General features: G+C 40.4%; 1 protein-coding gene across 2 annotated transcripts in view; it reads right to left on the bottom strand.

The window, feature by feature from the left end:
• The window catches only part of SLC9A8 (solute carrier family 9 member A8), a 31,627-nt gene that overhangs the window by 16,268 nt on the left and 1,090 nt on the right, over window positions 1-14,269 (bottom strand). For both annotated transcript variants that reach the window (XM_064168032.1, XM_064168033.1), the window contains exons 3-6: window positions 9,844-9,924; window positions 4,607-4,665; window positions 1,038-1,121; window positions 24-125 (exon numbers count right to left, since the gene is read on the bottom strand). In XM_064168032.1, coding sequence (XP_064024102.1) covers window positions 24-125; window positions 1,038-1,121; window positions 4,607-4,665; window positions 9,844-9,924 — 326 coding nt within the window. The remainder of the gene's footprint in view (window positions 1-23; window positions 126-1,037; window positions 1,122-4,606; window positions 4,666-9,843; window positions 9,925-14,269) is intronic.

The following is a 14,269-nucleotide window of genomic DNA, read 5'->3' as shown; positions in this document are numbered from 1 at the left end:
TGCTTCAAAGCAGTTGTTCTTACCTGGCCCAGGAAATAAATTCCTCCACCTACAATGAAAGCTGATATTGCAGTGCCAAATACTGAAAACAAAGTGATGGAACCAATGTTCTGAAAAAAATTACCCTGGAACACAGTAACAAAGTAAGTAAATTACTGAAAATCATCTGAAGGAAAACTCATATTTGGGTTTGCATCTAAATTAGATTCCGATTCACGCCTGAGTTTCTGGTAATAAAGCTTCCTTAGTTTGGTTCCAGGTACACAAGGACCTGGGGTTCCACACCATCTGCCTGAAGAGCCACCAGCAAATGCCCCTGACACACAGGACAGGATGTCAGCCCAGTACCCTAACAACAAACCAGTCCTCCAACAAACAGCTGGAATTCACCACCACTTTTGACACATTTTCCTCCCTTGAGTTGTACACTGGACATGTGAAAAAGTCTTAGAGACTTGCCAGTTGCTGGTCCACTTCTTAGGTTGTGATTCTGCATTAAAACCTCTTCAGTGTTGGTACCAATTCACAACATTGCTGCTGCCCACTGTTCACCCCCTCTCTTGCAGCTTAATTGAAGTAGAAAGGCAGCACAGAGAGGTCCAGAACCATTTCAGCCAGGACTGGTGCTGTGAGGAACGTTCACAGAAACACAGGGTCCCAGGCAAAAGCTCTCAGGTCCCTTGTAAACATTTTCTTCTTCTCTAGCTAGGGAGCTACTCCACCTTTCCCACTTTTCATCCCACTCCTTCCCATTTTGCATCCTTCACACCAGCTCTTGTACAGCTCTGATAAGAAACCTCTCCTACAAAACAACCTCTGCACAGGACCTAAAGCCTTGCCAACACTCAAGTTAACAGTATCAAGCTACATTCCCCAAATTCTGGGTTGAAGAGCTTACATTTTCCATTCTCAATTACCTGATGATTAATATGAAGAGATTTAATGTAACTATTCCAAACTTCACGAAAATAACCTAAAGCAGAATGTGTTCCAAACAAAACCTCAACATGTAAAATGAGTGTCTGGCAGGCACTGACCTTGTGCAATGAATATCCGGATTCAAATATAATAGGTGGAAGCAAAAGCAGAAAAAACATATTTGGACGAAACATTTCTTCCTCCTGCAAAACAAAAACGTGGTGTTAACTGCAAGCATATCATAACTATTGAAATAACATAAAATCTTCCTAAAGGGAAACTGAAAATGACATTATTCTTTCTCCCTTTTAATCACAAAGACTGCAGAAGCTGCTATTTCTAGAGGGTTTTTCGTCCAGTGACAGACATCTAGGTGTTACTTATTTTAAATTAGTCTCCAAATAAGGTGCCTAGAGAACAGGTTATTTATCATAAAGGAAAAGTCTGTTTCCACAAAAAGTATTCCCATTTTATCTCTCAGTCTCAGTATCTGTAGAGACTGCCAAGCAACGGTGACTTCTTGGCCAATGGTTTGACTACAGTCTTGGTTAACTGTGACCAAATACAGTTTCACTAGAAAACTCATCACCTAACAAGAAGAACTCAGATCAGTACACTTGCAAGTGAACAGGTTCAAGATACATACCACTGTTCAGGGGCTGACACTTTATTCTTCTTGCCAAATGTACTTTATGCCTGTAATTTAATGGTACTGTTCTAATGGTTCCTTCTTACCATCAGAGTGACATCAGTGAAACCTATCATGAAGCAAGATGTTATTTTGTGGTGACCTTACTCTTTGTTGTCTATCTCATCACTTGGCTAACATTGCTTTATGGAGTTGCACTTGCAAACTGGCACCCTGATTTCTTCTGCTGGCAAGTTAATCACAGCTGAATGTGCCTCTCTGTTTTTACCAAGCAGGCTCCCTCCTGGTCTCCATAGTTCTGAGTACAGAACTTGGCACTTTTGTAAGCAGTGATTACAGTGATTACGAATTTGTTTAAATCCAGGTTAAAGAGCTGATTCGCTGCGCTGTTAAAACACCAGCTCCCAAAAAAAAGTACTCATCCCTTTAAAGTCTCATTCTGGTCTGTACCAGCAATAATCATCTTAAAGGCTTTGGGGGACTTAGTAAATAAAACTCATCCTCTAGACCGCAATGTTCCAGTCCACTGCTCGGCAGGCACAACTGCGTGCACTGATGGCTGACGTTACCTAGACACTGTCATTCCTTTAACTGTGCTGGAGCAAAATCCAGAATCACAGAATGGCAAGGGTTGGAAGGGACTTCTGGAGATCATCTAACACCTCATGCCTAATTAATTATACTGTTGAAAGGCCCCTGAAAGGAGAGCTGGACAAGGAGGCAAGAAATAATGAAAAGGAAGGACTGCATTTGTGCTGCACTGAAGCAGAGCCCAAGAAAGTAAAATCTGAGCATTGTGGTCACTAACAAGCATGAAGTCCACTGAAGACTTGGTGTGGCATGAGTGCAAAAGATTATAGGATAGTGTTTAGGCAGGGGTATGACCCAAGATCTTCTTTACACATTGATAGAGCCTGCAGTTAAATAATCAATTTGTTTTTCCATACCAGATAAACCCAAATCTTCTAGTAAATTATAAAATAAATATAACTGGTTTTAAAAGTAGACAAAAAAATATTGACTAGAACATTTCACACCTAAAACTATGACAGCCTATGTTAAGCTTAAGCTTTAATGTGGTGAAAGTAACTTAAGGAAGCAAATAATAATGTGGTATCTGTGACTTTTTACCTTAACTGATAACAGGAGCAACTAGACACAGCACTCCCAGTGCCTCCCATGATATGACCAGAAATGAACTACATAATTCACTAGCTATGATCACTGTTTGCTGTGTTTACAGAATCAATGCTCAAAATCAGAGCATACTTATAAGTTTTCTTTTCTCTCCCTTCATATGTGACTTCCATCAGATTATTTTAACAAGAAGCTATTTTAAAATGCTGATTTTGTGGCTGTTTAACTGACTTTCAATTTTAAGTTAAATCCAGTTGGCACATATCAGCAATGAAAACACACTAATGAGAGCACCACCCACTGTTTCTAATAAGTAAATGTATAAAAAATTAAATATTACAGCATGACTCTTGAGCTCTGCAGTTGCTTAAATGAATGTACACAGAATGAGTGTAGTTAGTTGACAAAAAAAGAAGTCCAGTATGTAATTAAAAAGATGTATCTGATTGAAATTCTATGCATTTTGATGTATTTTATCGCAAAGAAAAAGCCTAATCTTCCTTTAGGGAAATAGCTGCAAGCTGAGATTAAGATTCCCTACTCAGACCAAGATTTTCAGCTTGCTAATATAAATCCTGTTTAAAACTGGTGATTCAAATCAGTGATTTCAATCAGTTCACTGATCTAATCTTAATAAACTGCTTGATCCTATGAAACAAAATCACAATTTAAATACTTCAAGTTCTTAAATTAAAAGCAGGAATAGTGAAGAGTTGATTGCTTTGATGAAACTGTAGGAGGCAAAACCCTTGCTTCACTGTAGAGTTCAATGCATGGAGACACTTCTGTAAGGATTTTCTCACCTTGAGGACTCTGTACAAGCACACAGATAAGACCTCATGACATCACACACTAATTCAGGTTGGAACAGACCTTTGGAGGCTTAAAGCAGGGCCAAGTGATTTAGGTTGGAAGGGACAGAAGTGTCTTTGCTGCACAGTTCAACACATGGAGACACTTCCGTCAGGATTTTCTCACCTTGAGGACTCCATACAAGCACAGATAAGACCTCATGATATCACACACTAATTTATGTTGGAAGGGACCTCTGGAGGCTTAAAGCAGAGCCAAGTGAGAGCAACTTCAGCTGCTCATGGCTCTACCCAGGTTTTGAAGATCTTTGCAGATGTCCCATAGTCTCATGTTCTCATCTTTGGCTGCCATCACCAAAACCCATTAGGTTTCTTCCTAATTCTGTAAAGCACTGGGTACTGGGACAAGGAGTACCTCCTGCACAGAAGCTTTGCCTCTCTGTGCTATTGGAAATAAAGCTCAGGTCAGGTTTCCATTGTCCCAGCCAGCTGCTGCTTCAGGCACACTGGTTTTGGCAGTCTTTGCCGCAAGAGGCAGTGGAGTCTCCAAGAAACATGCCACGCTGAACGGATTACTTTGTGAACTGTGGCTCTTAGCACCACAGTTTGCTGCAGTTTTAAGCAGAAGGAAGTAAATACCATGACTTTTAGCTGCCTGTTCTGATGAAGTGCTCCTTTTTTACCTCTCTGGAATGTATGTTAACATCTTCAAATAGACCATGTGACTTTACAAGTTATCAAATCACATTCTTATCTGTGAAAAGATCTACAAAACTAACTAAAGATGACTAATACAGCCAAAAAGTATACAACACAAATAAATGAATTGCTCTGGTTTTTACTATAACCAATCCCAAAGATGCCCAGTACATTCTTCTATCATGTATGTAATAAGCACAGATTTGGTACATAAAAAAGATTTACTTAGGAAAAATGTTCAGCAGGATCAGAACCTGAATTTGGTTGTATTAATCCTTAAAAAACCCTCAAACTTATAATGTATATAAGTATCTAGAACTTATATCTAAGTGAATATATGTTTTATTTTAACTATTGATCTACATTTAAAAAATAATTGATTCAAAGATACCTTCCAGTTGGCCAACTTTTGAGCCTCTATGATTTTTATAAAAGCTCCCATAAGGATACCTAGGAGAGAATGAGAAAACACTGTGAAATAGCCACAAAACACATCACTATTTGTATTAACCATTTATTGAGGTGCAGCCATCAGTGTTTCAAAAGCAGAAACAAGGCAAAGCAGCAAGTCCTTCACTCCTACATCACAAAAACACAAAGTGGTTTTGGGGCCCATATATATGCCAGTTTCCAATGGATTACATAATTACAGAGCTTCCTACACCAACACTGTCATTTGGGGTATCCAAGTAGTGAACTGAGTGTGCTGTATTCTTTGGTTCATAAAGGCAACACGTTGAACTACACAAAAAATGCTTCTCATCTAAGCTGCATTCCAATAAAAGCCCACCTTTCCTGCTACAGAATCAGGACATTATGGGTTGGATATCTGTGTGATGGCACACAGCCTTCCTGTTACTCACATGCTATTTGCAGTGTCAGTTCAGCTCAAGTGAAATCAGTCCTCTACACAGAGTGAACTTTGTCTCCATGAAATCATAGCTCTTACTGGCAATGAAGCAGGCAACAAAATCTCATCAGGGTGGAGATGCTGTCAGAACCATTTTCCAAATGAATTACACATCTTTTAAGTCATGTAGAAGCAGTGATTTGAGTATAAAAGAATTTTATCAAGGGTGCTGCAAACTCAACAGTTAAAGGTTATCATGCTGCTTCTGCCTCTCTATCTTCAAAAAGAGAGAAAACTCCAAATTAACAAGATTTCTTCTAAAGACTTCAAGATAATTCACAAACTGACATTAATTGCTTTCACAGAGTTAGGAGGAAAATGTCTTTAGTCTGACTCTGGATCTGTTTCTGCATAGTTTAACTGTTTGCAGAGTGGAGACTCAGCTGTCACATGTTGGGCTGCAGAAGTGAAATACACTGAACGAAAGGTAAAAAGTGGCTGAGAAGCTTAAAGTGTCCCTGTAACTGGGGTGTTTTTAATCCTCTGATGCTGTAGCTATCAAGAGTGTCTTAAAAATAGCATCACATGCATTACTCCTGATGGATGTGTCATACACACAAAGCCATGAGGCTTAAGCCTTCTTTATACAAAAATATGTGAAGGCATTGGTCCCAGAGAGTAGAAATAATTGTTCCATTAAATGGAACAATTCTTAAAGGAAGAATAAAACACTAATGAAGGAACATCAAAGAACTGCTGTTCTTTGAAGGGGGACAGAATGCAGATACAGCCACTCACATGGCATATAAACACAATTCTCTGTACTACCAGTCAGGCTTTTCTGTCTGGGATGGAGGCAGTGTTAGAAGCTAAAGACTAGAACATTCTAGTTCTTGCAGTGCAGGAACACTGCCAGTCCAAGCAGGACTTAGATCACTTTACAGAAGTTTATGAGGGGAAAAACAAAAACACAACAATCAGAGCACTTCCTAACCAATCTTCCAGTATTTTATGAATTAGAGTTAAAAGCCCTCACACAAAGCTACATTTAGAGGGGATTTCAAAGAAAGAGAATCCCTTAATTCACTTCTGACGTGAAAGGGCTCCAGCATGACCGTGAAACTGAATCCCTGTGAGCAAGCCATCCATGGCCTCTGGGCTACAAGTTGGACACCTCTATCCTACAAGCTCAAGAGGCTTAAGTCAAAGGCCAGTCTCAATCTCTTCTTTAGATGAAGAGCTAATCACAAACTAGCCCTAACAGTGTCATGGAGGGATGAGGTGCTTCTATGGTATCAAAACTGAAATGAACAATACTGTAAATGTAAGGTAACAGCAGAGGTTAAGGGAAAAGGAGTCTGAATCGTGTAGCTTACACCTTTATATAGGCACAGGTTACATCTAGCTGCATATCTGCACGCTACAGAACCACTAAAGTAAGACTATGCTAAGTCAAGTTACAAAAGAGAGTCACACAAAATAATGCATCACCAAGAGGGTTTAACAGCAGCAGAATCAGTTTTGATGCTGGTCTGTGAAATCTGTCTCACACATCTTTACAACTGCTCTTCTTTTACTACTAGATTAATGAACACAGGTTTTGTTCAGATGCTTCCATTTATTAAATCAGGTAGATCCATTTTGTCAATAGGCTAACTAGAAAGCTAAGAATTTTCATGTTACAACCAACTTTCACTTTTCCTGAGATGTTAAAACTCAATAACAAACCAAAGAGAAAAACTCAGGGCAACTATTTTTACCAATAAAATGCCAGGAACTTTCAAGGACTGAGATCAAAATCCAGTCTTAGAGAATCTTGTCCTGTCTACTAGGAGAGCAACATGCCCTAGAAACTGTAAAACACCACCTCTGAGCCAGCTTAAACAATGAGAGGAAAAACAGCTGTGAAAATCATGCTTATCTTCTCTGCTGCCATTTTTATTAGCCTTCCGTAGCTTCCTGAGGACATCTGCTTAATTTACAAATCAAAATAGGACACACCTCACTTCTGGCACTGCTAGCAAAGCTGAACACTTGAAACCCAACACTGCTCTTGCAGCTGTGTAGATCATTACCAGTAACAGAGGTTCCCTGACCAGCAATTAGCTGACAATTCTGTGACTAAACAGATGCCATATCCTGCCCACAGAGCTAACAGTAGTTTAAATATGAGTGAATCAATAAACTAAATAAAGTTTAAGTGACACAGGACACCTGTTACCTGCATTGCTACTGGGTATAACACTCTCTCAACTTGGTGAAATTGCATTTTTTTTGTATCATCTTATGTGGCTGAGGTGACAGAGTACAGCTACGCTGTGGCTCACACCAAAAACTCAACTGTGCAAGTTTCCTGCATGGCTAAAAGAGGTGCAGTGCTGCTCCTCCATACACATCTTGAGTACAAGTGACAGCCCCAGCAAGAAAACTTACCAGTTTCATCAACAAGCTTCTGCTGGGACTGAAGAAGCACAGAGCATATCAGCACAGCTAAAACCCTTGTTCTGCCACTGAGATGCCAATAACAAAAAGCAGAAAGAACAGTATGCCTGCACCTCTGCTGCTCTCTGCAAAGCGCAGCAGTGACACAAGCTTGCTCAACACATCAGCTGAGCACTGCCTAGTAGTTGGCTGGGCCAGAATATAAAGCATGAGAGTAAAGAAAAATCCAAACCTAGACCAGAAGAGCACTGAATATACTGCTGCATTTTAAATTGCAGATTATGCTTAAATTTAGATTCACTGTTTAATAACAATGGTAACCAACCTGATTAAAAGCCAAATTAACACCTTTCACCTGGATTTTTGTGTGCAAAGAGGAAGAATACTGAAGGGATAGCAATGTGCTTTTGGAACCTGTCATGACACTGCATGAGGTACTATGCAAGACATCTCATCTGTCCACAGCAATAATGTCAGAAGGGAAGGAAAGAAAAGTGTGTCAGTAGTGAATAGAATACCACATGGTTTCTGTAGGGATGATAGAGTAAGTCAGGACGATCTGCAGCAGCTCTGATCTCTCTGTCATGCTATAGTAGACCAAGAATAAACAAATTCTAATGGATGGTGCTGCTATGAAGATGAGCAGTGCATGCAACACCCATCCACATCAGCACTATGGCAGACTGCTTACAGATCTATCTGCTTTTCAGCTGTACAGAAATCTCAAAACTCAAACAGGGTCTTGCAAATTAAGCTTCGATACCTTCTACTATGCTAGCGATATCATGCAGTCTGCAACACAGAGAGCTACCTAAAAACTGAGGGAGTTTTATCTGCAGGAAAACGTTTTTCTTTTTGCTAAGTAACAGCTCTAAGACTTTGTCAGTCTAGCACCCAAGATGAAAGAAGACCCCTATCTTCCAGAAAACATAAGCACCTTTCTACATTGAGAAACAATCTGAAAACACAGTTAAAAATATGGGAGAAGAATGCACCAGGAAAGCCCAGGACAAAGTCAAAAATCTACCTGCTCAACAAGTATCAACCCTTCATGCTGTGTTAAGATTACAGCTAAGCATCTTTCTCTTTTTGTTGTATTTTTAGAACAGCTGTCAGTGAAAGTGTCACTAGTAACAGAAGCAAAAGGATCACAGATTCTTGTAAAGGAGTTAAGAGACAACTGAAAAACTGTTGCTGGGATTAGACTGGATTCTTTAAACGTTATGCTACACACTCTGTAGAGAAAATAATGTACTTTGGTCTGATTTCATCTTCATATACACATTTACATCAGGAGTAACAGTGTACAAATAAACTACTCTAACATAACACTGCAGGCTTGTGAATACTCCAAATTTAATTCATGTTAAGTAAGCACTTGATCTTTATTAAGGGTGGCTCAAGTCACAGATTGTATAGCTCAAGTCACAGGAAGAGCTCTTGTTGTGGTATTACAGGGATAGTTAAGCATCTGGTAGTCCAGGCAAGTTTTCAGGATACAATTACAGTCTCCAGATAGATTAAAATCACATATGCAGACATAATTCTACCAAAACTAACAAAAATGTGTGCCACTTCAAAGGGCAGGAGAGAGTCTCTCTGCCAGGGAGTGCTGCAGTATCTTCTACAGTGCAGATGCAAAAATACAGGAAGCTGCTGAAGCACTTAGTGACTCCAGAATCATAGAATCAACCAGGATGGAAGAGACCTCCAAGATCATCCAGTCCAACCTATCCCCAGCCCTATCCAGTCAACTAGACCATGGTGCTAAGTGCTTCATCCAGTCTTTTCTTGAAGACCTCCAGGGATGGTGCCTCCACCATCTCCCTGGGCAGCCCATTCCAATGGCAAGAACTTCCTCCTAACATCCAGCCTATACTTCCCCTGGCACAACTTGAGACTGTGTCCCCTTGTTCTATTGCTGGTTGCCTGGGAGAAGAGGCCACCCCCCACCTGGCCACAATGTCCCTTCAGGTAGTTGTAGACAGGAATGAAGTCACCCCTGAGCCTCCTCTTCTCTAGGCTAAACAAACCCAGCTCGCTCAGCCTCTCCTCATAGGGTTTGTGTTCCAGGCCTTTCATCAGCTTTGTTGCCCTATGTGACATGCCTATAGTGCCTGTATGTGTCACTGACTGTCCCAGTCTTAGCACATACACTTATTTCTCAATTGCTTCCATTAATTTAATTCTATAATTTGATTGTTTTCTTCACTGAATCCAGTGTGCTGCATTTTTCTAGTGATGGTTAACACACAACACAGCGTTACTTCAAGCAGAGACTACTAAGAGTCCCCAAACTAACAGGAATTCAATACAAAAATGTCATGGTTACTCACCTAAAGAAACAACAGCCACACTTTCTGGTAAAAAATGAAGTCTGTATTTTATCAGTAAATGCACCAATATGATGCAGATAGCTGTAAAGAAAAAAACAATACATTGTAGATTTACAAAAGATTAAAGTATGCTTCTAAATACTATTTCTAAAATACACACAGCAAAACTTCTACTAATGATTTAGTAATGCACTAATGCAAGTACTTAAATTTTAGTCAAACATAATTTTCACTGAAGCAAGGAAATGAATCTACAGAAAATAACTAAGGTAAACATTTGGACTTAAAATTATCTCCTACAATGACCAGTCTTAATGCTTTTAGAGCCTGATACAGTTTACAAGGAAACATTTCCTTAGGAGTAGCTGTAAAAAATGTCAGTTACACAGAAAGCACTGTTCTCATGAAGGGTTTGGTAAACATTCTGTATCTTCCAAATAGAACATACATGTACACATGGCCTCAGTTAAAATTGTAAAGCTACACAGGTCCACATCTGAGTCCCTCTGAGCAGATGGGCTTTACCCAGATGGATAACCACAGAATCAGAACAATTACATTGGAAGGGATCTCCTGAGGTCAGCACCACATTTTCCTCATTGCAAGTGGTGACTGGTCTGCTTGTTTTCTTTGCATCTTAGGAATAAACCCTCAGTTTTGTACTCTAACATATAATGTACTTCACTCCGTAGGGGAAAGTCTGTATTGCAGCACAAAAATGAAAGTTACAGTAATATGAAAATGCCATCAAAACCTCTATGCCAACAGTAAAAGCAAATTAGAGAGGATCTCCTGCCTATCTGTGGACAATCCATGGTTGGAAGATGCCACTTGACTCTCAGAAGTACTGCAGACAGGAAACTTATCTACATGAATTAAATAATTCTGCACTATTCATTCTTAACAATTTGTTCTGAATATTCCCTACATGGAAAGTACCATAATTCTTCTCCCATTTTAATGGTTAAGGGTTAAACAAAGAAATATCATCTGACCTGTCCATCAGTAATTCATGTATTTTGCTCTATTTGCTCAGAAATCTCTCTGCAGTGGCTTGGGATATAAGCAGCATTACTGCTTGTGTTCAGCCAGAAGCAACTGAAGTTCAGGTGCAGTCAGTAGCATTTTATTTTCTGGAATCAAATGGTGGCCTCTTGATTGCAGCAGAGTCTGTTTTAAATGGTGTATTTGGCAAAACTTCTAACTGCAGTGGGAATCTTCATTCTCCTTGCTGTCTTTGTGTCTTGTCACCCTACTTGAAGTGGGCAGCACAGTGCCAGGCCACACAGTATTTTGAACTCAGGAATGAAACTGCTTCTCAGAACTGCTCTTAGTGATATTACAGCTCCTCCCTAGTCAGCTAAAACCCGAACAGTCATGTAAAGGCGGTTCAGAAGACTGCTTTCAATTTACAGCCCCAAAAGGGCGAGAATCAGTCCACAGGATGTTCTAAGCACCGATACTGTTTGCTGGGTTAGACCACCTGTGCACTCCTGTGGTCTACAACATGATCTGCATTTCCTATACTGTCACAAGAAAGAAGTACAAACCTCAGCAATACAAACACCACTTTTCATCATCCTACTCTCCAGAAGGGTGATGAGTATCACACTGATGCCTGTGTTGTTCTGTTACTTTGCCCATCCAGTTCATACACAACCTGTTAAGCATTTCACTGATGTGCACATGAATAGATGGATGGGCTTAGGAACTGAGCAGGGACTCATGAAAACAGAAATATTTGCCCAGTTACTGTTCAGGGATAAAGCTGTGGATTCACTGATGAGCAGGCACAGCTCCATCCACATAGACTGGCAGAGTTCCCTTCACTGTGTATTTACCACACTTCCATCTTTATGACATTGATCAATCACTTCTCAAAACACCTCAGTTTACAACACTTGAATGCCAACTCAACCTAGCAATTACTTTAAAATGCAGCAGTTCAGAAGCTGATTAACAAGGAACTCAGACTTCTGGTTGCCAAGTGGCAAACGGTATGGAAGAAACAGCTTCAGCACACAACCCAAGCAGTTTTTCTTCACCTGTCAATTATTGTATTAGTATCCAATTCCTGCCTGTTAAACATGAGAATATGCATCCAGTAAAGACACCTAGCATTACTGCATTAAAAGCAATCCATATTGGTCTTTGGGATAGATCTATAAAGGCATCTAGATGTTGAGAGATCTCCAGCAAACTCCAGTGTAAGCACATAGACACCTTCTATTTAGAGATCTAATCACCAGCTCCTTTCTACCTGCTTTTGACTACTCTGCTTTGGTAATAAACCAAAGAGCAACCACAGTCTATGAAGTGACTCCCATCACCATGCATTATGGCAGCCTGGTATTGGTCAGCCATTTCTTACTAGACAGTTCACTCTGTGCCTGGCAGCATGTCAACTGCTCCAGGCACCTGCACATAGCAGGAGTGTAACAGTCAGGTAAGAGGCTAGAAAAAGCAGCGTTCCAGACAGGCTAAAGAATATTTAAGTGTCCCCTTCAGGAAGAGCACAGTAAAAACATGTATTGCAACAGAAGGGAATTCATGGATCAGAGGAACATGGCAGAACAGAGGTACGATGTGAAACTTTGAGCCATAGAAAAATGGTGTCAGAGACTAACAGTAGACTGTTACTACAGGCACGTTAAATTTGGGGGTTAGCTTTGACACAGAACAGATCTGCTTCTGAGTCCATTCCAGTTTAGAACATTCAAAAGATGTTACAGCTCATGACATCCAGATTGATGAGCACAGTGCACACATTCATTTCACCCATCCTACACTTTCAAGTCAAAGATTATGAATGCAGTAATAAGCTTATATATCGGCTTTACTTTGTTCAGGGAACTCCCCTGTCCTGAGGGTGATGCTTCTGAGATCCATTAAGTTATCAGACTGGCATAACTAGTCTGGAACACAGCCATTAAAAGAAAAAAATCATAGCTCTGTTCTTAAGACCTAGGAAGACAATTTTACCACGAATGGTCCTTTTAAAATCTGAGAGACAGACATTCAGAAGTTTTATTTTAATCCTAGAAGTCTTCTGGCCTACTGTATTTTGCTTTTGCCTCTGTTCAAATTCTAACATGCTTTTGACCTCTGGGAAACATTAACCATATTTGAAGACAAACACCCTAGAAATCAGCAGAAGCCTTCCAATTTTTGCTGCACTTAATAATAGTTATTTGTAAGATATATCTTTAAAAAAAAAACAAACCACACAATTATTTGCATAAATTTCTGCAGTGTTGTCAACTTCAGACCTATTGTTTCTTTGATTTGGTACTGACAAAGAAGATTGGGTTCACAGGCAAGTCAGTGTATCTTACTTTGGAGGAATCAAACACACAAACACCCAAAGGAGACCCTATCTTAATGCTCCCTGAAAATGTTGCTAACAGTTTTGACTACAGCGCTGTTCTAAGCTGATGGTGAGAGCTAACTACATTCTATTAAAGAATGAGAACAGCCCAGACTCATGGAAAAGTTGTGAGTGCATCTGCCATTCAAAACACCCATTAAGTGTACAAAAATGTTAATATGTTGTGACAACTTGGAAATTATTGCCATCCTGTAAGAATGTAAGGAAAACTGGAAAAAGAGATACTGAACTTTAGTACCTATGCATGAAAATCTGACTGCTTTCTATTGACTCATGTAACTCTCTGAGGCCTATCCAAAAGTGCTAGCTGCAAGCTGCAAGCACCATGGGATATTCTCACAGTGTTATACATAAGGACATGCCACATTCTCCATAAAGAAGGCAAAGACAATTAACTATGTTGTTTGTATGTTGAGACCACAGTGAAAGGGTTTGCAGCAGTCTTCAGCTGTCTACAGGGTTGGACACTTCAGGCAATAATATAATCATCTGAACTGTGTTCAGTTCTTGGCCCCCCAGTTTAGGAGGGACATCAAAATGCTTGAGCGCATCCAGAGAAGGGCGACAAGGCTGGTGAGAGGCCTTGAGCACAGCCCTACGAGGAGAGGCTGAGGGAGCTGGGATTGGTTAGCCTGGAGAAGAGGAGGCTCAGGGGTGACCTTATTGCTGTCTAAAACTACCTGAAGGGTGGTTGTGGCCAGGAGGAGGTTGCTCTCTTCTCTCAGGTGGCCAGCACCAGAACGAGAGGACACAGCCTCAGGCTGCGCCAGGGGAGATTTAGGATGGAGGTGAGGAGAAAGTTCTTCACTGAGAGAGTCATTGGACACTGGAATGGGCTGCCCGGGGAGGTGGTGGAGTCGCCGTCCCTGGGGCTGTTCAAGGCAGGATTGGATGTGGCACTTGGTACCATGGTCTAGCCTTGAGCTCTGTGGTAAAGAGTTGGACTTGATGATCTGTGAGGTCTCTTCCAATCCTAATAATACTGTGATACTGTGATCTTTGTAAATCCCTGTGTGTATACAATATTCCACTTCCTGG

This window comes from Pogoniulus pusillus, chromosome 29 (genome assembly GCF_015220805.1).
Source record: "Pogoniulus pusillus isolate bPogPus1 chromosome 29, bPogPus1.pri, whole genome shotgun sequence".
Lineage (NCBI taxonomy): Eukaryota > Metazoa > Chordata > Aves > Piciformes > Lybiidae > Pogoniulus > Pogoniulus pusillus.
Note: the sequence above shows the minus strand (reverse complement) of the source record. Positions and strands in the feature narration are given on the sequence as shown.